This window comes from Centropristis striata, chromosome 7 (assembly GCF_030273125.1).
Source record: "Centropristis striata isolate RG_2023a ecotype Rhode Island chromosome 7, C.striata_1.0, whole genome shotgun sequence".
Taxonomy (NCBI): Eukaryota; Metazoa; Chordata; class Actinopteri; order Perciformes; family Serranidae; genus Centropristis; species Centropristis striata.
In genome coordinates this window covers 18,159,685-18,187,661 of record NC_081523.1, presented here as the reverse complement: position 1 = coordinate 18,187,661, position 27,977 = coordinate 18,159,685, and the positions used below count along the sequence as shown (strand labels likewise).

The window sequence follows — 27,977 nt, the reverse complement described above, 5'->3', positions numbered from 1 at the left end:
ATTTGCCTTATAAATATGAACTGTTCAGGAATACAGACAGGGGGATTGTGATCGAACAAGTACAGTGAAACAGGTCAGTTCCTTCAAAAATCTTGTATTATCTGGCTTTAGTAAATGTTAAAGTTGGCAGCAAGCATAAACCTTTGAATGGATCTTCAGACACGTGCTCACATCACAGATGCTACACCAACATTTCCCTGCAGTCTATGATTAACAGCTATTTAAGATACATGTTTCAACAGTTAATATGTGCTATATTCTTTACAGTAGATGGCCAACCCATCTGATCAGCCACCAGTCACACAGTGTATTTCATTGACTGCACCTCGTTTAAAATGCTTGACTCGCTTGTTGAAAATGCCACAGACTTTCTTTTTTTCTCCACAAATAACTTCAAGATGTAGAGCCATGTAATAACTGACTATTTATTAGTGGATTTGTTCTGAGCTCAAACTTTGAAAGCAGGGTGTAGCTCTCATGGTGTCACTTTTGGAGGGCAACAACAGTTAAGCAATAATTTAAAAAAGAAATGCAAAATAGATGTTGGGACATCCGCAGAATGTCCCTTTTAAGAAGTAAAGTTTCGGCATGGAAAAGCACTAAATCTTGACAATCTTGCACTGCAAATGCTTAAATAACAGAAAAGTTCAATTTGAAGGCTGAAGTCCACAGGGCTGTGGTATGTGTCAGATGACAGACTGTCATGCACAAATTCTCCGGGATTTTGGCTTTTTCACCGTGTCAGACTTTCATGTGACTCTAAGAGTTTCAAATAAAGGAGTATGTAAACTAAAAGAAGAGCATTTAAAGACAGAAATATTGTGTGCAGATGGTATTTTCACCTTTCGGAACTAGCAACCTTAAAAAACTGACATCAATCAGACTTTAAAAAATGTTTTCTACAGACTGATAATACATCACGAACAAGAATACGATGCCACAACAACAGAAACAACAGAAATCCTCTAGAGCCACAACCAAAATCCTCTACAAAGAAGTTTATCTCTGCTAGCTGCTCTAGGTCAGTTCATGAAAAACTTGATAACTCTTGATCCCTTGGATCACTTTGTTCTTCCAGCAATCAAATAAGGATTTACAGTAGAAAAAATAAAGATACGATTGGAATCATCCCATGAAAAAAAAAATGTCCTTCAAAGACCGCCATTACCCATAAAGCTAAGCTTTTTTTCTCCTTTCACAGAGTACTTGTGCTTTGAAATATCCTCTGGTCGTTTTTGCTGTGTCCAAACTGTTTTTCAGAGCAATACATGTTGTTAACATTAAAATAAAATGTACAACTTGGCAGTTTAGAGTTAGTTTAAAAACTTTGCACACAGGAGCCATTTTAATCTTCTTGTGACTCAAAGTAACTTTGTTGTTTGTCTTTTCCCACTTTGAGTTCATACCGTGTCAGCCCTGATTTGGTAAAACCAAAATGTAATAGTTTAAGTCACTATTCAGCTGGTCGAGGTGTTGGCTCCAGTTGAAAATGTCAAACGGACCTTCGTGTATTGAAGCCATTTTTTAGTTAGAGCAGGTGTTGATGTTCTTGCCATCAGCAGCATCCTCCACCAGCGCTAAGTGATAATCAGTGGAGAGCGTGAAGTGCGACACGCAGCCCACCAAGCCTCCAACGTACTGTCTGTTTGTGTGAAGAGCTATTTCTTTCATGCCACCTTTAGGAAGAAGACATAGAAAGACAGACATCATTAAATGATTGTATGATCTACAGTACACTCACAGAACATACTGTACTGCTGTGAGCACCACCTACCAACATATAAGGGTCCGTTGATGTTGAGTTGTCTCATCTTTCCTGGTGACCTGCCTGTTTTTGCTCCATAATCATCCACTGTCAGCTTCCCTGACTGGCCATCCCTGAAAAAACAAGTGATCATGGTAAAGTTACTAATAAACCTACAGTAAGTGATAAAATAAACCACTTTTTAATTCCTTGAAACGTTGTCTTTATGTTTTCCAAATTTCCACATGGTTTGAATGTTTCTGTATGTTCTGCACAGGGAATGATAGTAGAAATTACTTTCCTTAAACCTGCAATCGACATTTGTATATCAACAATGGATCAAATTGGATGCTGGATGGCGTCCTATCAGTGTATAGCATCCTTTGAGTGCACAGGTATTGCTGTATCCATTGGCGACCACCTTAACCTCTTCATCTCCTGAGTGACATTGACGTCCTCAGATGATATTATTGTCCTTCAGAGCCTGTCAGTTTTAAAGCTAGAGTGAAGATACTCTTAAAACTAACTGGAAAATCTATATTAAGCTAGCTTGTCAGGAAAGAGACAAAATAGAGCTCTGAACATTTTGGCACGGAAGTAACTGGCATGCCCATTTTAAAAAGGGATCCCTTGATCTCCGACTTCAAGATATCTGGATAGAAATGGGTTCTATGGGTATCCACAAGTCTCCCCTTTACATACATGCTTTATGCTGATCCCATGCAGTTGGAGCAAAAATTATATGCAGTTTTTTGAAAGCAGTAAAAATGTGTTATTTTTGCCTATTCTAAATATTTCTGCATACTCGGGTCTCTTAACAGTCTTGGAATTGCACAAATTGGATATATCTTTAAAGCTGAGACTTTTGTGGATTCAATGAGCACATGTATTAATGTGTAATGACGTTAGTCCCCTTAGCATTTCAATTTCATTGTAGTGAGAGATTTTTTGAAACTTGACTTCATTCTATAAAACGTCACTGAGAAATGAGAACAACAGACTCTCAAACTGAGATTCCTTGCTTTAGATGTCAGCTTGTTCTGCTGCCCCCAAGTGGACCAATGAACCAATTGCTGCAGCTTAAATGTCTTGAGTTGTCAATTGAAACCAAAACATAGCCACAGGGTTTTTTTTTATGAAGTGAGATTTTCAAAGCTTACCTCACAGCTTTGACTCTGTGCCATTTTCCATCTGTAAAGGTCCCGTTGACAGCGATGTTGGCCGCACCACTGCCCAGGTTAAAACTACAACAACATGGAAGCACATACAAGGAGTTTACAAAGGGTGCAGTGGGTTCACGTTTGTATGGTGCTGCCCAGATAAATCCTGGCTCTTTTACAGCTTGTGGTACTGCTGCAGACTTCAGGTCTTTTTTTAGCTCTGCCTTTACTGGGTGCTTAGCTCACCCTGCCCCTTGGTGGGATCAGCGTCCTTTCCCATCATCATCATCCTCTTCTTATACTAAACTTTCTCCACCTGCTGAAATCTGCCCTTTTCTACCTCGCCCTAGTCTTGTTGAAGAGCAACCATGTAGCAAGGACTTGGACTTTGACTAGAAATACTTATTTGTCAGAGAATTATGTAAGTCAGAATGAGTAGATACACTTACATAGCTGTTGTTATAATTTTCCCTTATGTGATACACAAAAAAATAAACAAATACCTGAAGATAAGTGCACCATCCTGTAGCCCCATTGACAGGAAGTCACTGTTCGGTCTCATTGGACTGTCTCCTCGCCAAAGTAACAGTCCATCCTTAGCTGTGCTCTTAAAACGCATAAAAAGGTTTGTCCTGGACCCAGAAACCCTAAAAAAAGACAGATTTACTTGCAAGTGCAATCAAAACAAGGATCTTTAATTTCATGTCACAGTAATAGACATCATTAACATCTTCAGACCCCAATTCTCACTTAAAAGCTGATGCGAAGGCCCCCAAAAACCCCTCTGCAACGCTATTTTGCACTCACTTAACTACAAACCTTTTCAGGATGTCTCTGTTGTCATATGTCAGGTAACTTCGGCCGATGAACTGCGGGATCTCAATGGCTTCAGTCACAGCTGGGTAGAGAAAACCTTGTATTTACTTTAAATCACCACAAGGTGGAAGCACCAGAATGCATCTATTGAGTCAGACAAGCTAGAAGACTAAAAATGATTCCTGAAGGAGAAATGCATTATGGGAAAGGGGTAGATATATTTGCAAAGGTCATGTTAGATTATGGTTATTATGATGTGGAGGTTTTAATTTTTTTTTTAATGGAAGAAAAACTTACTGTTCAAACAGTAATTCCCACACTCTGTTCAGTGAAAGCATTAAAAGAGAGAAGGCATAGATAGGCTTAAGAGATTAGGTTGTCAAATACATCATTTTATATGACATTACATGATTACAGAAAACACAGTTAATCCCTGAGAAGACTGAAGATCATGCTACGTGGTTAAGGGGTTAAAGCCATATATTACACACGATCACAAACATTTTTAATTTCTTTACAAATGATTGAAAGTGAATTGACTCTTTTTGTTCTTCACTAAACGCTAAAAACCATTCAAATCTCTCAAAACTGACAGTTTAATGAGCAGTGTGTGAATCACACATTGCTTTGCATTAACTGTATCATCTGATACCTTTTTATGTCTGATGCTCTCCAATTAAAACGCACCAAACTTTGAAATGACAGTGCTTCTCCTTCACTTAATCAGTGCAGTGTGTCCTCAACTTGCACCCATTGTATAACTGTACTAGAGAGAGTATGTTAAATATGGTTAAAAGTCTCCCCTGCCTACATCCACACTATCCACCTGCCATGGAGGAGATAGAGGCGTGGATGAAGGTCAACTTTCTTCAGTTAAACAACACCAAAACAGAAGCCATCTTAGTTGGTACACCACATCAGCTCCGCTCTTCCGCCATCACCAGTATCACCTTCTCTGGCTGGCCAAAACATTCCCCTTTCCACATCTGTCACCAACCTGGGTGTTAAAATTGACCCACAACTAATCAGGACCTCTGGCAAGACCATTCAAAGATTGCAGTATATCCAAAACAGCGCTGCCAGGATCCTGATGAGGGTGCGAAAGTACATTCACATCACCCCCATCCTGAAATCCCTTCACTGGCTACCTGTCCCACTCAGAATTGAGTACAAGGTTTCCCTCCTCACCCACCAGTGCATTCATGGACCCCCCAGCACCCCAAGGTACTTGTCACCCCCCAGACCTCCTCACGCACCCTCCGTTGTGCAGCCACAAACACTCTCCAAGTACCCAGAACAAAGCTCCACACCATTGGTGATCGGGCCTTTTCCTCTGCCGCTCCGAGGCTGTGGAATGGACTACCTGACCACCTGAGGGCCCAACCGACTATCGATGTCTTTAAACAAGACCTAAAAACCTTTCTTTTTATGAAAGCATTTTTCTCAATGTCTTTCTAGTTTCTGCTTTTAATACCTGATTATTTTATTACTGTATCGTGCTCTTCAATGTTTTTCTTGTTTGTTTTTTATTCTCTGTAGCACTTTGAGATTGTTGAAATGTAAAGTGCAATACAAATAAAATATATTATTATTATTATTATTATTATTATTAGAAATACCTCAAACATACAGAAGGGTGACAATTTAAAAGAAAAAGTGTCTAATATGCAGATAGAAAGAAGCAGAGAGAAAGAAACAGAAACGCAGTCAGACATAACATCAGAGACATCGTTAAATAAATCTGAAGATAAATATTTTTATAATATGATTTGGTGTTATACAGACAGGTTGGAGAGCATTGTCTTACATGTTACTAAATTATAATTCAGTTCAGAAAAAAATAGAAACTGACCTTTCTGGCAGTGCCTCCCGTCGTACCCTAGGGGGCAGTCACACTCATAGCTGTCCCATTTCGGCCTGCAGGTCCCTCCGTTGGCACAGGGACTCTCCACACATGGGTGGGCTGAATTTGCTACATTAACTCCATCTGCGGAGCCAGTTGTTATCGGGATAGTACGGTCATTGAGTATCAGCTGGGGAGGTGAAAAGAAAAGAAACCGACAGGGACGAGGAGGAAGAGGAGACAAGACAAGGTTTAAAAATTAAATTGCCGTAAAGATGATTTGAATATTATAATTCACTCATGACCACTCATACTCATGACCAGTGTGATGAATTTTTAATAGAATGGTAAAATAAGTTTACCGCCAAATAAAAACATATATGTGTTTGGGTGTGGACATGGAAATACCTTCTGGATAACTCCAGTGAAGGGCTTTATTACACCTGCAGTCCTCTTGGTTTTATCATATTCTGGCACTCCACCGATATAAAGAGGAGAGCTGCAGTTTATCTGAGTGAAAGCTCCCTGAAGAGTAAATCAAACAGAAAGACATCAGTTAATTATGTCAGTTAATCATAAATGAAGTTAAAGACAAATGTTCATATAAATATAATAAAATGAACGTCATATATGTCAAATACTTTAAAAAGTGTCATTTCAATTTTGTCTTAGTAAAGGAGTTAAATTCATCATGCTCAAATCACAAAGTATAAATGTGTTCATGCAGATAAAGGGATAGTAAAGGTTGACATTTTATATGACATTTTTGACCACTAAGAACTGCATTTGTTTTTTGTTTTTACTTCCTTCTGTGTTCCTGCTATTACTCGAGCCACTAGTCCTTAAAACAAACACCTACTGTATATGGGTCAAAATAACTTAATACAACCCATTGCTGTCCTCGTGTGGTCAAACATCACATGATTGGACACAAAATACCTCAGCGATTCCTTCTATTGGCCTTTGGCTGTCCACCTGAAGAATACCGCTCTTTGCTGTGCGTGACACCCTCAACTCATGCCACGTGTCCAGACTGATCTGCTCTTCACTCCTGTAGCACACATTATCACACAAAGCATCTAGTTAGAAAACATACTAACAATGTGAAAGTGAAGGTGGAAGAGTAGTAGAGTATATTCATTTAAAACCTTATTGTAGCTCCTCCAGATCCACAGTCAAATCTGAACTCTACATATCTGTCCACCAGGTTGATAGCCAGGAAGTCTCCGCTGCCTGCATCATCACTGTAGAGCAACGTTCCGTCGGGCATCGAAGGCCGAAATGTGAGCTCAAACTCCATGAAGGACAGATAACTCTGAGAGGACTGAGGCCACGGGATGACAGCGTATGAAAACACTGTCTCATTAAAGAGAGGTGAGGACAGTAGGAAAGCTAAAGACATGAAAAGAGCAAGAATGAAAGACAGAAGAAGGCCACAGGGGAAGAAGAGGCGTGGGCATTAAGATGATTAACAGTGAAAAGGAGGACGAGGAAGAAGTTGATGAGGACAGAAGAAAGTGAGAGAAAGGACATGGGGAGGAGGAAGAGAAAGTGGAAGGTTATTTGTGTTAAAGCGTGTCTTGAAATAAATCCCTCTGCTGCTATATAAGACACAATAATGCTCATCTCCACCAATTTTCCTTAATAGTGCACTCAACTGGTCAGAAATTACCTTAAAAGGTTCGTATGCCAATTTATGACAGCCATCAAGTAAGACGAAATCACAAACCACATTCAAAGACACACAAAACATACTCTTGCCGACATGACAAGTGTGTGGTCTTTTGGGTGAGACAAAGGAAAGTTGACTCACTCTCTTCACAAAGAGCTCCCCTGAAGCCGAGCGGGCACAGGCAGATGTAGCCATCAGCACGGTTTGCAAAGCAGGCTCCACCGTTGGCACAGCTGATCATGTCACACACACTGTCGCTGCACTCACCTGCAGGCAGATATGAGCTGATTAAAGGGACAGTTCACCCTCAAGTCAATCTCTGTTAGAGATATAGGCCGTAGAGATGTTTACCTTCCCTCTAATATATTTCTATTTTTTACTTTTGGGTGAACTGTCCCTTTAAACACTTAAAAAAAAACATGCATCCATCTGGTTGTATAAATAAAAAGAATGAATGGTTAGGTAATGAATGCAGCATCATTTGCAAAAGTTGTCTGCTTCATGGCAACATATAAAAATGTTTGTTTGTCAATTTTTATGCTAATTTAATGGTCTGCCTCCAAAGAAAGAGCTACTGAGCAGCGGCTGTCACAAAGAGGCCAACAGCAGCACAGAGACAGCAGAGAGACAGCGGGGTAAAACATGTGTAGAGGTGTAGGTGAGATATTTTTACATCTCAGTTGGTAAAATTAAGTAGAAAACTGTTTTTGTTTTGGTGATTTTTATTTTGTTTCTGCCTAGTTTATTTAAGTGTGTCTTAGGGGAGTTGACAAGACACTTAAGCTAGTCTTAATTTAGAGTTAGAGAGAAACTTGAATTAAAAAGGTTTAGGTTTGTATTTTTCTCTTTCATAACGAAAATAGGTGGAAGAATATTTTATTTCTTGATATTTTCTCAATTGTTTCCTCAAATGTAAAAAAGAAATTGACATATAGTACATCCCTGCTTCCATTTAAATTTAAAAACAGCCCTTTTATTTTGTAACATTATATAAGTACACAGTTTAAAATAAGTAGTTTAATTCTATCTAATTAGTTTAATACAGAGGCATAGCTTCTCTTAAACTCCTTTTATCAGCCTGAGAGGAAAACCAGTGCATCACTGTTAACATGGGTAAGAATCATAACCTCACACACTGTATGTTTCCTTACCTATGTCAGCTCCACTCAGAGCTCTGCCCAGAGGCCAGGGTCTGATGTCTGTGGCCTTGTTATTGATGGTCAGACTCTGAATGCAGCCAAGAAAGCCACGATTTGTCCCTGTCGCCCTGACCAGCCAGTAAGCACTCGGGGATCCACCCACATACAGCGGGGAGCGGAAAGTGATTTTAGTGTACTGGCCCTGAAAGAGCAACGAGTGAAGAGAACAAGATGTGTTTGGTCCTTTATTACTGTAAAAAACACTTTGGAGCTGCTCAACTACCCACATGGACTGGAAGGCAATAATGCATCATGCAAAATTCATACAAACCAAACTATTAAAGTAATTGTTATTACAGCAAAAAGCTTCACTATTTTTTATTTTTGTACAAACCCCTCATCTACAAGTCTCTATACTAACCCAAATAATGTGTAAAAATAATACAGAGATGGTACAAGAGCCTTTATCCTCCATGTGTTATTGTTACCTGAGAGCGCCCAGATATGGGCGTGTCGTTATCCATTCGCAGCCAGCCGCTCATGCCGTCCCTGAAGACTGTGACTGTGTGCCACTGACCCACCACAATACGACTCTCACTGACTATTTGAGCTGCTCCTGTGCCACAGTTAAACCTGATGGAAATCACACCAATTATCCAGTTGTTATATATGCTGAAAAGACACTAATAATGAGCATATGCAACGGGTGAAAAAAGGAGCTGACCATTTTGAGGTACTTTTACTTTATGTGAGTATTTACATTTTATGTAACGTTATACTTCTACTCCACTACATTTAGCTGCCAGCTTTAGTTACTTTTAAGGTCAAGATTTAACATAAAAACATGACAAATTTAAAGTATTGTGAAATTTTTATATTAAACCTGCTTACAGTATATTTAAATGAGCCCTATCTGGACAAGATTAAAACACTGCTTACATAAATGTATTGATGCAAATAATCCAATAATATATTTAGAATATATAAAACTATCCGAGTGGGTTGATTCTACATAACAAGTACTTTTACTTTTGAAACTTTGAGTACATTTTGATGCTGATACTTTTGTACTTTTACTTAAGTAAATATTGAACGCAGGACTTTTACTTATAGTGGAGTAATGTCACAGTGTGGTATTGGTACTTTTCACTAAGTAAGGGAAAACTAATACTGAATACTTTTTCCACCACTGACATGGTGGCCGTGATGGCTTCACAACGGCTCTTGAGTAGCCTCTGGGTGACAGTCTGTAGTATATGGTCCAAAAGAATACTTATCTACTACTTATTTCCACACAATATCACATATCTATTTTCTATCTGCTTGTTCTAATATGTCACTAAAGACTTATTATGCTTACACAATCTGAAATATTTAAGAGACCCTTAAATGAAACGGTATTATAGGTATTAGCAGTGTTATCTTTACATCCCCTGCTAGTGTCAGTTCTCTCTTTGAAGAATTGTTTTCCAGCATAAAACTCTTTTACAATCCAGTTTCCTTTTAGCCAACAGTATGTGGCAGCTAACATTATATTAAAGTGTACTTTCTGTCCCTGCTTTTATTCACCAGCCGAACCTTTGAGAATCACGGCCCTTAAGTAAGCGAATCACTGTTTTCTTCACCTGTAGTGCAGCTTGCCTCGCACCAGAGCCAAAGAAATAAAGTCTCCGCGGCCGTGCTCATTTTCTCCACAGTAGAGCAACAAGCCGTCCTCAGAGTCTGCCTGTACCAAAGAGAAACAGTTTGAAAGCTCTTTTCATCCTTTTGAAAGAAAAAAAACATTCGGGGAAAGCAAGCAAACACATGGTGCTTTACCTTGAACTCTAAAGTGATCTGAAAGGTCTGATAAGAGTTCTTCAAGGGTTCAAAGGTCATATGAGAGTAGCCAAAGAACCTCGGAAAGTTCACCGACACCACTGAAGAAGAATAAAGTCATGATAACATTATGTTTGTAGCAACAAACGTTGAAAGTAACACAATTGAGAGCTGTCCCATCCCAACACTTTTACCAAATCTCTCACCCTCAGAGCAAGTGTCCCCTCTTCGTCCGAGGTTACAGTGGCAGCGGGAGCCTCCACCTTCATAATCGCTGAGACAGAAGCTGTCGGGGGGGCACACGGTATCATCGCAGGTCAGGTCATACACACGAGGCACCTCACCTTTCCAGGGGGACATGGTTGGGGTGGTGGTGGTGGTAGGCAGAGTGATGCTAAAGTGGATCAGAAAAGGAAGAAAGAGAAAGAAGTTTGTTTACAGTTCATAGTCAGTGGTTCAGCTAATAACTGTGCTGGCCTTTCAAATGCAATGTTGTCATGTATTTTACAGTTCTGTCTGTTTTTCCTCTGCATTTAAGGGGGAAGAATCAAACAGACCAAACAGCCAAAAGGAAAAATGTAAATCTAAATGAAATGCAGCAGTAGTTAAGAACAACCTAACATTTGCTGCAAGTAAAGACATGCTGCACATCACATCAAGGATGACAGCTTCAATTGATGTGATATTTCACTGCTCCAGTCTTCATACATTATCAAACTATTAAGTGGAACAGTGTGAAAAAAAAAGAAATTGTAGGTGGCTTTCAGGAAAAAGCAGAAAGTCGGGAGAGACAGCAATCTAGAAATCAAAGAGCAAGAGAAACCGCAATAAGAATCGTGATTTTGTTGATATAAAGGAAACCTTTTAGATACCCTGTATTCATCTCTCTCTATCGGGAAACATCTGTCACTTTACTTTGCATAGAAGAGAGAAGCCATTACCTCCTCCAGTTGCTGATGAACAGCAGTGACATTCGTCTAAAACAGATTCTTACAGATATCAAGGGAAAATAAGATAAATCTTACATGGTAGTGGTCAGTGGGGCAGTAGTTGTGGTGTCAAAAGTGGTACTGGGCTCTGAGGTGGTTGGAAAAATCAGATCAGTGAAGTCTGGGAAGACGGATGAGGTGGTAGTGGCTGCTGGAGAGGCAGTGACGTTGGGAGGAGCTATTGTGTTCATACGGTAAACAACGTTCCGACCAGATGGCGGTTCAGGGCGTGAACGGAGCTGGGACTTCCTGTTGTCCTGATTGATACCTGGGAATGGCTTCAACTAGAAAGAATATGATTGATTTACACGATCAAATAGGGCTAAAATGTATAAGTATCTCTATGGTATTTAAAAACTCACCTCTTCGATAAAGACATCATAATCAGAGTCATCAACGTCAAAGCCATCATCATCTTTGATCCCTGAATCTGTGATGTAACGCCCGTAATCACCACTGCCCACATCCGATGCACCTGTTATGGATGTCAATAACGACACATGATGGTTATCATAAGCTTTTAAATTCTAGTCTAATTCTTTAATGACAGATTCTTTTTTTTAAATCATAATGACTGCAGGTTGAAGGGTCAAACAATTATGGTCAAATGATGAAACACAATAATCAATTCTGGTCACAAAATGACGATGAAAATGAAAATGGCTCCAACAACAAACAACAATGGTGTCCAATACATATGAAAGTTGCACAGATGGAGAGATTAAAGAATGATGACCTCATCCTCTGTGGCTATGACTGTTTTCCTATGATGTGTGATCATGGTTGGGGGAAAGTAACAACATTTCACGGATGCGAACACACAGACATTAAACAGTAGTATCAGCTTCTGGCCTAGCAGGTCTACCTGTGAGCCTGTACCAAGGCTGCTGCACCACGTACTGAAATGTGTTTCCTCGATACCGAATGGCAGCTCAAAATGTACAGAGACAAAGCCACACAGTGAACACACATTTTTTCCCCTTAGCTACTGTAAGTGAAGCTGCAAAAAAAATCCTGTAAATGGGAACTAATTTTCAATGTATTTATGCCTAAGTGACTAATGGGAATAACAATTTTTTAAATTGGTCCAGTATTGAGTGAGAGCACTTCAATCGGCAGCTGTGAAAGGAGCAGTAATGTAAACGCAGGTGGCATTGTGTACTGTCAATGTACGTCCATGTAAAGTGCTTGTGTCTGAAAAGCATCATGGAAAGATGGAAGAGTCTCTGAAATCTCTTAAACGAACCCTTACATTGATAATGCGTAATTGCATTTGCAGCCCACATACATCATTCTCACTTACTACTGTAACAAACTGGTGTTCCCGTTAGTCAATGAGACACAAAATGTGGTGAAAAAGGGTCCAGGTTGAAAAATACTGAAGTTCTCGTTGAATTAATGAATGAATCAGTTAGTTGTTTATATATATATATATATATATATATGTATACTCTTCCTGTAAGTCGCTTTGGATAAAAGCGTCTGCTTAATGACTAAATGTAAATGTTAATATATATATATATATATAATTAGTTATCCCTCCCTTCATTTAAACATTTAAAAAGACCATAAATTATTGAATGTATATGTTGGATGATTGAACAGAATATGTAAAGTTAGCATTTGACTCTTGACAATGTTACATATATTTAGGCATATAAAAATAAAGAATTATAAATCTTAAGATGCTCAAAAATTATTTTTTCAAAAAAACTGTCCACAAAAAAAAAAGATGGAAAAACAAAAGTGTGCATGTTCAATGTGAAACCTCTACCACGACAAACCTTCATCTTAGTTTACATAACAACATCCCTCTTGTCTTCTTGCTCCTACACCCACCCACCCCCCACCCCCACCCCCACAAATACTTTACGTTTATGTAACGGCAAGTTAGGGGTTTGAAATATATTTTGTCATTGTAAATTGATATTAGACAACTTATAAGCAAACTATAAGCAACTTAGCATGTGTGTGTAACCTGTTTAAAAAATCAAAGATGTCATAGAAACTTGACTATTAAGTCTGAATGGATTCCAAGATTAAAGTGCTAATTAGCACAGCCTAATGACATTAAATCCTGAATACTCAGTGCTGGCATACAGGGGGGGAAGCCCTCAGGAAACTAATCTTCTGTTGTGTAACAATCCCCCTCAGTCCATACCACCCAGATTCCGACCGCTATAAACACAAACACACACATGTATGCGCGCGCGCACGCGCGCGCGCACACACACACACAGACAGAGTCGCAGAGAGAGCAACAAGAAAAGTATGTCAGTCAGTCAAGCTGACCCCTGCTGTGCACTCAAGCAGCGGTGCATTGTGTATGTGTGTGTGCGCGTGTGTCTATCTGTGTGTGTGTGTGTGTGTGTGTGTGTGTCATCAGGGGTATGGATGTGTAGAGAAGGGGTCTGGCATCCCGTCCTTAATCCTGTCTGATGAGACTCGAACGTAACCCGCTTTTATCCCCTGCTAAGAAACCACGCTTCTCTATCTCTATGTTTCTGTCCGTCTGTCTGTCTGTCTGTCTGTCTGTCTGTCTGTCTGCCTGTATGTCTGTCTGTCTGTCCAACTGGCTTATTTTATCCTGTTCCGTGTGTCTTTCATTGACATTCCTCCTAACAAGGTCTTTTGAATATTACCTCTCTTCCTGTCTGTCTTTCTAGCGCCGTCTCTCTGTCTCCGAGCAGTCTTGCAGGACTTAAGGGCACTTAATTCAATCAGAGCAGTTTACAACAGTTTGACAGCTAACATAGCGTGTGAAGCACAAGCCGTCTGGCCACATGGCTTTCTAGAGTCAACAGTGTGCTCTGTAGGTCACAGAAAACAGTCAGGATAATGTGATTGTATCTACATGGCTGTTTGATTTTAATAGTCATATACAGTCATACTCCTAAAGCCTGATCTGCACAAGCACCCACTCAAACAGAGCATAACATTATACCCACAAAGCTATAGGTAAATTATTTTAATGTCATGGTCCTACATCCATTAAAACATTGCGTGTGTGTGTGTGTGTGTGTAGTACACACCTGTGTGACTGTATGTTTGTGTCCTTTAATATCAATCAGACCAGACTGTCCCCCTCCCCCATCCCCAGCAGCCACAGCAGCAGACTACATCAAAAATAATAAAGTAAATGACTCTTTCATCCAAGGCTCCAGTGACACACTGCCAGGTGCTGTCCTACATTTAAGCTTAGTGAGGAAAACTGTGAGTCTGTGTCAAAATTAGAATAAATCAAACTAGAATCAACTGTATTCACCCAGTTGAGGCAGTTCTTTGAGCCTCCAAAAGACCAAAAAAACACAGAAAATATTCTGAATTTGAATTTAAAAACATATCCAAAATGGTAAGTTTGCAAGCCTTTGGTATGTATGAAATATTCACTTTTACTTTATTTTAACGATGTCGTATGATCTTTGAGAGTTGTGTCTTACATCCCTGTGCTTAGGGATGGGAATTGATAAGATTTTGATATCAATGCCACTATCAGTTCTGCCAATCGGTCTGATTCTTTATCAATTTCCTTATTGATTTCTGGTTAAATTCTGTTGGAGGAAGCCTACACAGGTTTTTGCTATTGTGGAATAACGTGTGATGAGACTTTTATAATGGCAGAAATATGCTTAAATTACTAGCTTTATATCTTCATTTAGAAAGGCAGGCTAGGAGAGGTAAAATTAGTTGAAATAATAAAGTTTGCATGTTATGCAGTCTTTATAGAAGATGCCTCGACTGTAACTCTGAAATACAGTATCATTGTTTAACATTGCTGGGAGAAAAACTGGACTGTCTCTACACTAATGTTTGGATTTATACAGTGTGGTTGAACATGATAAATGTTTTATTTTGAGTATAACTTTGGGGATGCAAAAAAATAAATGTAGTCTGTTTAGTTTTGTGTGGGTGTATTTTTGAAACTAAACAGAAACGGACTTTGTTTAGAGATGCGGTTATAACCAGACTAACGAGGGAGCTGAGACTGAGCTTTCCTGGCTGTCGCTTCACAGCACGTTGGCTCAGAGATCAACATTTAGCCTTACCCAGAGTGCGCACAGGGTTGTTGATGTGGCTGGGTGGGCTGACTCCGTACACGTTGGCCGCCCTGACAACAAACTGATACTCTGTTTCCGGTAATAACCCCTTCAAAACCATGGAGCTGGTCTCAATGGGCTCACGGATATATGTCCACTCCGTGTCCATTTCTGGCCTGTGAACGACAAGACACAAATTATTTAGGGTTTTTTTCAGATACTCTTATTAGAAATTTCACAGTAATTGTTTTGTTGGTAGGTTTTTGTGGGGGTTCTTTTAAAATTCTGACGTGATCTTTCACTTTATTGTGTTCCCCCTGCTGTTGTCGCTATGAGTAATTTAAATTCGCAAAAATGCAGAATAACTTTTCAAACAAAACAAAAAGAGCAACTGATTGAAATGTTGTTGTTGTTTTTTCTTTTTAATATTTTTATGTTTCTATTTTTGAGGCCAGCTAAGTCTTAAAGCATTATTTTCTGCTTTAATCAAAGTGTTGTTTTGAAAAGTAGAGCCAAAAAACAAAACAAAATAATGAACTCCTGAACTTTATTTTTTCTGCCTATCATCTCCAGCTGCCATATTTGTGTGCTGATTCTGTACGCCTGGAGCCACAACTATCTGTTGAATAGAGTCATCTTCACCCCCAATCAATGTCTCTCTTCAGCAAGGCCTCTTTTGATGTAAGGGGAGAAATATTTGCCTCTGAGATGGCCCTTTTGTGTGGAAAATGGCCCTGCATGCAAAAAAACAGACACTGATTCATGTCTACTCTGTCACAGCAAGTGACAGTTTCTCTGCATCCGTCTCTTTCTCTTTGTTCAGTCTCAGGGTGTTAACTCTGCACCATGAAGGCCAACACTATCATGCTGTTTAAGCTTGTTTCCTTTTATATCATTCCTATGTTTTCTTTTAAACAATTCGTATGGGGGCATTTCAAAATTCTATCTGCTTTCTTTAATTTGTGTCTGGCAAATCATCAGACTACTTGGGGCAAATGATTTCAGACTTCCTTGACATCGTAGCCCGAGGACTCGTCTGGACATGGGAGGTCCTTTGTATGTGTGTGTGTGTGTGTGTGTGTGTGTGTGTGTGTGTGTGTGTGCGTGCGTGCGTGCGTGCGTGCGTGCGTGTGTGTGTGTGTGTGAGGCTGGACACTACTATGGAGAGAAACTCCTTCTTTCTCGTTTCCCAACTGATCCTCATGTCAAAACACAAATGGTTGGATTAAGCAGACGAGAAAAAGCCTCACAAAATTCTCTGTAAAATAGAGCTCTGTAAACAGCGTAGTAATGTGCTGATGGGTGGATGCAAAGGATGTTATTATGGAGGTTGAATGTGCAACTACATACACCCATTAATGCATGCAAAAATTTCTATCATTTTAGAGTGTAAACGTGACCCTGTTGAGCAGTATCTCCATCTCCTTTGCATCCAGCCCACCGGCTGTAGTGAACTCAGGGGCATTAGCAAAGAATGGATTGCGGCTGCTGATAGCACCAAGGGCACACCAAATGTATGCATATTACCTCATTTATATATGTGCAAATAGAACCATAGCACCGAGATGCAATGTGCTTGGCAGTGCAGTTAGGGGTGCAAATCACTTTTTGTGGGTGTTTTGAGAATTTACACAGTTTGTTTTTGCCTTATTTGCACATGTTTAGCAGCCACAAAAGTCTTGCAATCCTTTTGAGAATTCACCCTTCAGTCTAGCATTTGAGCTTTTCTTAAAGCTCGACCTCGCTGTATAAAATGACCTTCTGTGACCTCTAAGATAATCACAGCCTCATGAGACTTTACAAACAAAAACTAGAGACCTGGCTTTCCTATGCATATTGACAATAAGGAGGTTTCTCAGCAGTTTCCAGAACAGAAATGCTCACCATCACAGAAATCTAACTTCTTACATTTAAACCAAATCACAGCATGGATTTTTCTACAGTGTTCTTAAAGTTTGGTGTCTTGATGTGGTATTCTGGAGGAATTGCTGCAACAACTTATGAGCCCTTATACAGCATGGCAATGGACTGCATATGATCATATTGTGTTGTTGTAAGCCCTTATACACTCATCCTCATTTAAATTAATTTAGATTCATGACTAGAACAATTTGACACAGTACTAAGCTGCATCTGAAGCTCTTGTATTCTGTGTAAGCTGGGTGGAATAACAAGAGGTCAGCATGCCATTATTTAGATCATTCAGGTGATCTGTTACATCTGAAACTCGTCTTCATGGAAGCTGGATCCTAGCGAGATCACTAGATCACGCGGAAATCCCCGGATCACAAAATCACAAGAAAATTCATCTTGTCAGGATTGAATGCATTTGTGTCTGAACCAATCAGCATCCTGTGAGGAGCTACTGCCAGTTACATGAAGCACAATTAAGATGTGTGTGATAACAGCACTGAAGGCTTTTCTAAATGGATAAGACATTTTCATTCCTCCTGAACATATGGTCTGTTGACCTGATTGTCAACCAATCAGGTCAACAAACCAATCAGCCCACTATAGGCAGATGGTTCAATACCCAACAAGTATTTTTATGACATTACCTGACCTTTTCCAAACAGTTTCCAATCACAGCTTCTCAGATAATTACGTGTAACAAACCATCTGACGTGTCAGGTTACTTGTCTCATATGTAATTTTTTCGCAAGAGTTTTCACAATCAGTATCTGTAGAAACCTTGTTATTATAATTAGTTTGATCAATGTTTGGCCCCACTACAGGCATTTACAGCTATGAAAAAAAATATTCGACCATCCTTGTTTTCTTCAATTTCTTGTTCATTTTAATGCCTGGTACAACTAAAGGTACATTTGTTTATATATGCTATGCCAAATATAATGCTTACAACAAAAATAGCTCATAAAGTTTAATTTAAGAGCTGGCATCTGTCCATTTTCCATGGTTTTCTTGATACTAACCAAAATCATCTGTGTGGTTGTAGAGCAGGCATGTCCAAACTATTCCACAAAGGGCCGTGTCGCTGCAGGTTTTCGTTTCAACCAAGCAAAAGCACACAGTTTGACCAATCAACTGTCTGAAGACTGAGATCAGTTGATTAACTGAGTCAAGTCTGGTGTGCTGCTGCTTGGTTGGAACGAAAACCTGCAGCCACACAACCCTTTGTGGAATAGTTTGGACATGCCTGTTGTAGAAGATACATAGGAGCAGCATTCTGGGAAAAGGCTATCTGAATTGTCCTCTTCATCAAGTTTTGTCCAAAGACAGATGGCATTTCAATTGAGAGAATGAACAAGAAGCTAAAAAACAGTCAGCCTTTTCCTATCCCTCTAATAGCCAATGATGGGACAAGGCTTTTCCACTTAAACCGGCTCTTTTCTCTCTGATGTATGTATCTGTGCTCTCTCTCCTTTACGGGCTGGGCTGATGGGGTTCGTATGTGTGTGACCTTTATGTAATTGAGTGCATGTAAAAATGTATACGTCTAAGTGCCTGAGTATTTGCTGCCGGTGAGGTCGTAAAAAGGTCAGTTTATTAAACATAAGCTTCAATAACTGCTTTAATGGAGCAGATATCTCCTCTACTTACCTGATGTAGGCCACGAGGAAGTGGAGGACAGGTGCACTTCCCTCACTTTCGCCTTGCTGCCATGACAATGCCAGCTCCGTGTCAGAGACAGCCATAACGACAGGCTGAGTTGGTGGCGATGGGGGCATGCACATGTCTAATGTCAGAAAGAAATTTAATATAAGATGTTAATAATACTACAGTAGAAATAAATGCATCTTGTGGGAAATGGATTCCTACTACTCACATATTCTTACCATGTGAAGCAGTGCTGATGTCTCTGGGCATGCTGGGTCTACCCTCCCCTGCCCAACCATACGCTCCTACGGTGACCCTGTATTTAGTGTTCATCTTAAGGTTACCCACGTCCACGTCCTAGAGGAGAGCCCATTCAGGGATACAGATACAGATAGATATGGATGAATAAGCGAGAGCATATCAGCAAGGGTGATTAGAGAAAAAAATGCAGTAAGAAAAAGAAAAAAGGATGGTAGGAGATGAGAGGGAGAAGACTGAATTACTGGTAAGGGGCTGTTTCACAATCCGCCAGGAAAGTAAGTAAAATCCAGCAATAAATGTCAAGTGTGATAAGAAAGCAGTCACATGATGCAATTCAGTCAAATAAATAAAGCATAATGATACTCACAAAGCTTGCCTGTCCATCAAATTGCCCCTTTAGAGAAAATAATAACAGAAGTCAGGAATGTCTGAGTGCATCACAGCGTGGACATGTTTGTAATTGTAAGGTCCAAATATACATATAACAGTCAACATACTGCAAGTACAGTAGTTTTATATTTTTGGCAGAAAGTAGAGGGAAAGGTTTTCTTAAAAGATTTTGATTGATTGAGTACCTGTCTGGTTTTGGAAGCCCTGTAATTCTTGTTATTAAAGTTTTCTCGTGTATTTAAGCCGACTTCTGATTTCACCTGCAACCGGCTTGCATGCACAATGGTGTGTGACACTCACCAAATATTTAAGGTTTCGGCTCCAGTTACTCTATATGTTTGCGGGATCAACTTTAAATAAACTACCCCATGAACTGGACCCATGTATTGTTATTGGTTTCTAGAATTTCACCATGAAATAGCCATCTGAATAAAGGAAGAGCAACCTAGAAGATTTTTCTTTTTGAACTTTGTGTTTCCTACCGAAGAGCACCTTTTATTGTTTTAAAACTTCCAGGTACTCCAGCCCCCCCCCCCCCCCCCCCCCCCCTTTAAATACAGTGCAGTGCCCCTGTTTATCATAATGAAGCAATATGTCACACAGGACAACTGTCAGTGTACTCACAGTGGTCAGCATGTCCAAGCTGAGAGGCACCTCCATCAAAGATGCTGTACCCATTGGGCGGCCATTCCTCACCTCTGTGTAGAAAACCTGAACATACAAAGAGAAAAACACAAACACATATTTAGATGAAAAAGTCAGATTCTTACTTTTTCATTAAAAGTCAGTATTGGGTTTGGCAGGCATTTATAAATTTCATGTTTGCTACGTTAGAAAACCATTTATTTTAACCTTTCAGCTCTTCTATTATCAAGTCATGGCTGTAACAATGAAAATTGCATAATTAAGAGGAAAATGCTACGAGGAAACAGGATTATTTATGAACTTCCACAGTGATTGGCCAAATGAATGCAGAAGTTTATCTGTGAGTCGTGGGGAAGCTAGGTAGCTGACTAATCCTCTTAGTGTAGACATATGGTCAAAAGCAGAGAACACACAAACACTCATACTGATCTACGCTTTGTTAATGGTTGACTCAAAACAAACATAAGAGAGGACGAAAGGAAGGAAGGAAGGATGGAAGGAAGGAAGGAAGGAAGGAAACTGGATTCGGGTGATATGTCATGGAAAAATAATTAAAAACATTAAACATACAGGATGCCATGGGCACTTAAAAGTTATGACAGAGGACATTTCATTTTCAAAATATCTGGGAATATTTGTTTTATGTTTGCCATGTCATGTAATATATAAATGTTATATTGTCAACGGTTCCATAATATTTGAACAAAAGCATCTGTTATGATATCTTTTCCAAAAAGTCAAAGATATAAATATAAATATAATAGTTTATAGTCTATTTGAAGCTTGAAAAAAGGGCAATTTAAAATGGCATAACCTGTAAGTCTATAGGCTGCATTGATGGTGCATCTAATGGTGCTTCAGTGACACTTGAAGGGATTGTGATTGCACCTCTCGTATCCAACTACAGCATGAAAAGCCACTTTTAGAGGAAAAATAGAGAAAGAGGTATAGAGGTATAGATACTCAACGTCCCTGATGACTTGCTGTCTATTCATTACCTAAAGCTTTAATGGAGAAAAAAATGAGCATAGAAGAAACCAAAATAAAACATAAGAGAGGACAGAAGGAAGGAAACTGGGTTCAGGTAATTGGGTAATATTATATGTAATTGGAAAAAAAATTAAAAACAAAATTAAATATTCATGAGGACGATGGGCACTTCAAAGTTTTGACAGAGGACATTTGATTTCCTAAATATCTGGGAAGTTGTGTTTTCTGTTTGCCATGTTGAAAACCTTTTGATCCATTTTGAAAGTGTCCTTGAAAGGAATCTGTAGGGGCGTATATTTAGCCTGCTTTTTGTAAAGATACATTTTTTTCCTTTCCTCTTGGTTTTGAACTGCTTTCAATGTTGGCTAAAATGTCTCTGAGTGGTACCCAACAAGAAGGCCATTACACAGAAATGACTCCTGGAAAACCATGATTTATGGAGCACCAAACCTTACTATTGTGGACAAAATGGAAAATAACAGAAATTGAAAATATATGTAACGATAAGACATTACCAATTGCTAATGTTATTGTAAGATCCTTTTGGTTCATCATAAATTTAGCCATCACATTAAAATGAATATAATACATATTTTTTTCACGTAAAAGTCACAGTTTGTGACTACCTTGTATCCGGTGATGGTGCTGACGTGTCGCCGGGGCATCTTCCATCGTACTCTGAAGGTGGTGCAGTTGACTGTCTCCAGCTGGATGTCTAATGGAGGACTTAGACGATCTGGTTTATACAAACACACAAAAAGACACAATGAGTGAGGGGAACGAAAGATGTAACTCGAGGGGGAACGTGCAAAAGGGCAGCCATAAACTGTTTGAACCACAGACAATTAATTTTAGATTTACATGCCAGCTTGTGACCAATATGTATAAAGTTAGATTATTTAGCATCCCAGTGTCTCAGTCTTGTGATCATAACATTTTAAAGCTAATTCAATTGAATAAAACCATTCTGATTGATATTCTTATAATAACAGTGGTTTAAATGTGAAAGGAAGAGAGTTATAAGAGACAATTATAACACAACTCTCCAGTGGTTTATCGAATATCAGCTCTGGTTTGGCGTTCTGGTTCACAGCTTTTGTTCACTCTCACCACTCTCATCAGCATATAGTTTTCGGCCCAGTCACCGGGAAAAAATGTTGTTCCTTTCTGAAAACCACAGATATGTTGGCAAGGCTGCTAAAGTCAGATGACAAGGCATATGGGTGTCACAGTCAGCAGAGGGAGGATAAATATTTTCCTTAAACTAACCAAGTAAATTTGTTTGAATTCACAATGTTCACCACATTTAACAAAGCGACACCAAAGAGTCCTGACAAAGCATCAGGGTGTGATGAGCTGGGAATGAGAACAGGTTGTAGCAGCACATAATCAATGTCATCGGTGGTATGGAGAAATGTACAATGCATTTTATTCTGGCGACTGGATTGCAGTTTCTTACAAAAAATACAAGCCACTAATAGCACCAACAGTAGAAGTGAGTGACGAAAGCTGGAGTCAGATATTTCAGGTAGAGGTGTTACGGAACCCTGAAACTAAATATAAGACTTAGATTCACCTGGTGGTCAGAAACTGGACTTCAAAAAAAGACTGATGTTACTCTGTAAATTCTAGAAGTCTATAAACCTCAGTAAAAAACAACTTCATCAGTGCAAATACTTGTTAACAGCTTGTTTCTGGTGCTCCCAACTTCAATTGTACACTTTCGTACACTCTTTTAGATAAAGTATATACAAAAAATAAATATAATATATAAATGTTATATTGTCAATTATAGTTCCATGAGGTTTGAACAAATCTACACTGTATTTCCCAATATTATCTATTTGAAGCGTGAAAAAGGTCAATTATAAATGGCATAACCTGTAGTTCTATAGGCTGCATTGATGGTGAATTTAATGGTGCTTCAGTGACACTTGAAGAAATTGTGATTGCACCTCTGGTACCCAACTACAGCATGAAAAGCCTCTTTTAGAGGAAAAATAGAGAAAGAGCTCTCGAGGTATAGCTACTCAACGCCCTGATGACCTGCTGTCTATTCATTACCTATAGCTTTAATGGAGGAAAATGAGCATACAAGGACCCTTATAGCCTCAGAGTCATACATTTTATGTCATAACATTTACTCAAAGTGGAGGATTGTTAAATCCAGACCACAAAAAAGCTCTTTTATGCTGGGAAACTAAACACAGTAGCAAAACCTTACATATTATGAATTCATTTTAGTTGAGACTTAATTGTTATGCCATTTCAGAGTATAGTTCTATATGGCCTGATCTGGAACAGTTGACCAAAGGAAATATTTCTCTGGTATGCACTGACACAAGGATAAATTGAAATCTCATGTAGCTATAGTGTTGCTCTTTTCCACTTTCCTTTTTCTCTCCTCTTTATTTCAGGTGACTCCCTTATGTCAACTTCACTCCTGTCCTCGTGAATCCTCTTAATGTCTCTTCTGCTTTCTCAAACCCTTCTCCCTGCTCTTCCATCCGAGTGGTTAATTCAATATGTCAGCTGAATTCCCCCGATCATCCATATCTCCCCAGGGGTGCAGCCCAGCGAACTTACGGGTGAGCTGTACTCACAGAATTAGAGCAGATAGAGAGGGAACTTCTTAAATCACCGTTTTTGTGTCCGTCAACATACATCGGCTTACAGTGGCGCCTCATCTGTTATGTACGGCTGGCTAAAAATCTGGCTAAAAATTTTAATACTCAGAGGGACTGGAGAGAAAATATGAATTTGATTCCTGAAAATCTCGACATAAACCCCTGAAACTGCTGGATTGTTTTTGGCAGATTGGCCTGGATTCTGTACTGCTCCTGTCTCTCCTCAGGTAGCCTTGTAGAAACCAAAGAGGTTTTTTTAGGCAAACAAAAAAACATTTTTTTTACAACATTGGCCTGAAGCTGGTGACACTTGAATAACACACTGAAAAAGAATGAAAAAATAATTAATTGCTACAAGGTTGATGTTAAAAACTCAGTTCTGCATCCAAAACTGGTGACCGGTTAATTCATGATCACAATGTTTATGATCAGCAGAGATGCTGTGCATAATTAGCCATACTGGATTGTTTATGATCAGCGGCGGACGTTAGTCCCGTTAGCGATGACGGCCACAGTTGCATCTCCCGTGTTGAATCCGTCGCATACGTGATCACGGATCACGGTCAAAACTGTCGCTAAACGATTACACGACGATCAAAAACCATATGTCACCTCCGGAGTCTCGTAAATCCCTCTGAGGCCTTTTTTGTAATGGAGACAGACACACAGAGTGAGCGAACATTTGAGAGGGCGTGGCCTGAGACTTTCCCAGCGGCCACTCTTCCCCCTAAAGGAAACACAGCTAATAATCCTATTTTCATCAGTCTCTTCACATACACAGAATATATGACAAAAAGACAGTATCAGAGCATTTTTTACAACAGAATCACTGTCTTTCCTCTTCCTGTAAAACCAAGGAAAACTAAAAATGTTTGATGACTTAACCTGCACTCAGAGGTGTTTACAGAAATAAATCAAGTGAAATGAGACTTTGGGCAAGCCACGCAGGTCATACAGAAATATACTTTACGGCTAATACAGCAATATGGAGAGAGATGTGACATCAATGGGCAAACACAGTGGCGCGATTCATCCATCTACACTGCAGTGATGTGGATCCAGTTGAAAGTTCAATTTCTCTCCTTCATCCTTGTCCCAATCTAACAACAGGTGAAGGAGATGTGTTTGGAGCCAACAGTACTTTGTGGCTTGTATCATGCTGAACTCTTAGCCCGCCCACTTTTTAACGCTCCAATCAAATGCAAAGGATTTGATTCAAATCCTTCTTGTAAATGCACACCACTCAAATATTCAGTTTCACTGGTGAATACATCACAGCACAAAAGATAAAGAAGCTCAAATTTCTGTTTTACTGGGACTTCAACATTTTTCATCGGATTCAGTTGACACATCAGCTGCCATTGCTACTGTGGCTGCCACTGTATAACCCTGAAACTCCACTCATCTGGGATATTGCCCAACCCGTATATGACTGGGACAGGTGAGGCCAAATCTCCCAGCTCAGGTGCAAACTTCTGCAATGTAGACTGGAGATCACTGTTTAGAAGAAGCCCACAAGGGGCCACAAAGTCAGGCAACCGTGCCCTTTAATGCTCTCTTGATTAAGAATAAAGCAACAGCTGCAGAATATGCAGAACATATCAAGAAACATATAAAGCTTTTTCAAACCCATCCAAAACAAGTAGATAAGATCAACATACTGCTATGATTACACACTACGCAGTTCTGTTTATTTACTTTGAAATTACTCAATACCCTCTAAATCTAACTTTGATGTATAGTCCAAATAACAACTCAACTAATAGTGATTTTTTTTTAATATTAAAACCTATCTTAAAATTTTAATCTTTGACATTTTAAAAAGTCAAATAATGGCATTGGCTCTTGGCTGAATGATCTGGCTATGCAAGACTACATGAAACAGAAGTTGTTGTGTTGCAACCCAGAACAGACAAACCAAACACTGGCTCCAGAGAGGTCCTTTTGCTTTTTGACATTACCTATAGACAAGCGTGTTGGAAAGGCAGTGGTAAGCAGAGGGGTATTCGGTTTGTTGCAATCAGTAACCTGCATGCCACTAAACCTTACACTAAACCTACACACTGAACCCTTGAAATACAATTTGTGTCTGTTTCAAACATGTAAACGTAGAGCCTTTTACCAACTGTTATGTGGAGTTAAAAAGAGCTTTCAGGCTATTTCGGGCATCAAGATTTTCATTCATGTTGAGGAAGCAATACTCCAAAAATCAAAAATGTGCTCTCATAATACTTGCTCTCACTTGATCAACAATGGTCCGAATTTCCGACATCTTCTTCCTGAGTAAAGCATTTTCTCTATCACTCAGATGTTACAACTCTAAGTGCTGCTCTTTCAAGGTCTGAGTCATCCAAAGGTGAATGACCTTGAAGCTGAAGAGCAGAAATACATGCTGTTTCCCTGCTCTTCAGCATGACTTAGGGTATGATAAAAATAAAAAAAACACTGAAAGAGAACACAGAACGTCATCTCCTGGAGATAAAAACTGCTTCTCATAATACATTTTTTAATCTATTTATATTTCCTTCAACAATATTGTTGACATGATAGAAATGGTTTAATTTAAAATGCAGGATTTTTATAACAAGTTAATGCGTTAAGAACCCAATACAGTAAGTGTAAGAAAAAAGCTTTTGAATGATTCTATAAATAATGCAATAGGTTGTTCTAACCGGGAAGAAAGCTGTCAAAATCCGGAAAAAGTAACACCACCTTTGGCGGAAACGTCACTCAATCTTAACCCTTTCCTGGTGCTACCAGCTTTGTTGTGTAAAGGCTGATGTGATTCATCTGGACACTGAGCCCTGTTGACATCCCCCCTCCCCGCAGAATAAAGCCTGAAAGACCTCAAAACAAAGAAACAAGTACAAATGTCACTGCAAGTCATGAGGACAGAACTACAGCCGTCCTCTATATGGCAGTCCCAACTGTGGTGAGTTTTCTGTGCTGACAGACAGATGTAATAGTCAGCCTGCCATAGCCTGTGGCTCCAAAACAGTGAGGAAGAAATACGTCAGACAGTCAGAGAGACTGACAGCGAGAGAAAAAGGAAGTGATAGAAAGAGGAAAGGAGGAGGAAAAGGGGCGGAAAAAGTGTTCAGGGTGACAGGATATGAGAGAAAGGTAGAGACAGGGGAGAGAGAAGACAGTGTGGAGATGACGAAATCAAAATCCAGGGATTTTCTGCCCAAAGGAGCATAAGTTTGTTGGTGGATATTCTGTTGGTCTGAGGCTGAATAATTTCCTTTCTGTCTTTTTCTTTTACAAAATGTACACATGCTGGAAAGTTTATATATATATATATAATATGTGGAGAGTTTTTATGAACATAAAACACATATTTTCACCATGTAACATCCTTCCAAAGTCCTGCCTCAAATTGATCAGGATTTGTAATAAAATAAGTGTTAAAATTTCAGCTAGTGTGGACAATTTAGTAAAAAGCACCTTACATATAGGGAGGTGGAGACGTTTTTTTAATAATCTACCTACCATGCTGTTTTTCATGTAGAATAATCACTTGAATTCTATGAATATGGATGAATTACAGATTACATTATCATAATAGTGTGTTTTCCAAAAAGCAATATTTTCAAGTCTTTATAGCAATAAACTAGAGCTTAAAATACTGTAGAAGTTAAAAATTGGTACTTAGATTAAAGTGAAGTAAAGCCTAAATATGAATGTTCATGTTATATGCATGTAACAATTCAAATGTGACGTGACTAATTTTAAAAGCTGGATTTACTGGTTTAATCAAACAAATGGAAAGATGTGCACACAAACATGCTGCCTTTATCCACAATGCCTCAACGTCAAAGTACTATCAGTATGTTGTTATTAATATTATTATTATTATTATTATTATTATTATTATCATTATTATTATCATCATCATCATTATAACTCACCAGATCTCCGAGCATTTGATCTTCTTGCACAAAGGCAAACGCTGGCTGTGCATATTGCAAAGAGAAGTAAGTATAAAAGAGTCCTTTCTTTACATGTAGATTCCATGTCTTCTTCTGGTCGAAAGTTTAAACGGTCAAATGTTCATTTTATCACACAGTTAACGCGCCTGTAACTGTCAATGTAACTAACTCCTTTGCTGATAAAAGTTTTCTATGATAAAAATCGTTTTTCTGATCCAGATTTAGGCGGAAACGCCATCCAAAGACAGGCAGAAACTGCCCGAGAGGAAAGGGCAGCTACGGTTTGACACTGATAAGATTACAGTCTGCAAAAGATCAGTGGGTTGGACACATTAGCGGACGGACAGACTGCCACT

General features: G+C 39.2%; 1 protein-coding gene across 2 annotated transcripts; it reads right to left on the bottom strand.

The window, feature by feature from the left end:
* On the bottom strand, positions 1-27,949 carry LOC131974873 (pikachurin). Of its 2 annotated transcripts, XM_059337369.1 has the most exons (24): positions 27,601-27,949; positions 21,689-21,798; positions 20,052-20,138; positions 19,405-19,431; positions 19,016-19,133; positions 18,780-18,915; positions 15,228-15,394; positions 11,544-11,656; positions 11,218-11,465; positions 10,399-10,586; positions 10,193-10,293; positions 10,000-10,100; positions 8,863-9,007; positions 8,387-8,576; positions 7,377-7,502; positions 6,712-6,955; positions 6,503-6,614; positions 5,972-6,088; positions 5,573-5,753; positions 3,724-3,802; positions 3,408-3,551; positions 2,905-2,988; positions 1,775-1,878; positions 1-1,676 (listed from the first exon to the last, which is right to left on the bottom strand). In XM_059337369.1, the coding sequence occupies exons 1-24, from the start codon at positions 27,704-27,706 to the stop codon at positions 1,525-1,527; spliced, it is 3,180 nt and encodes a 1,059-aa protein (XP_059193352.1). In that variant the 5' UTR covers positions 27,707-27,949; the 3' UTR covers positions 1-1,524. The 2 variants fall into 2 exon arrangements, with proteins under 2 accessions (XP_059193352.1, XP_059193351.1); XM_059337368.1 differs by lacking the exons at positions 5,573-5,753; positions 5,972-6,088; positions 6,503-6,614; ... (14 more) ...; positions 21,689-21,798; positions 27,601-27,949 and adding an exon at positions 4,018-4,037.
* Between the last annotated feature and the right edge of the window lie 28 nt (positions 27,950-27,977).

Excerpts from the sequence above, each read along its gene's own strand:
- LOC131974873 (XM_059337369.1), bottom strand. The coding sequence starts at position 27,706 with ATGGAATCTACATGTAAAGAAAGGACTCTTTTATACTTACTTCTCTTT. Across the intron at positions 10,294-10,398 it reads AGGGGACACTTGCTCTGAGG|TGGTGTCGGTGAACTTTCCG; the intron begins GTGAGAGATTTG and ends ATTCTTCTTCAG. Across the intron at positions 1,677-1,774 it reads CAACGGACCCTTATATGTTG|GTGGCATGAAAGAAATAGCT; the intron begins GTAGGTGGTGCT and ends TTCTTCCTAAAG.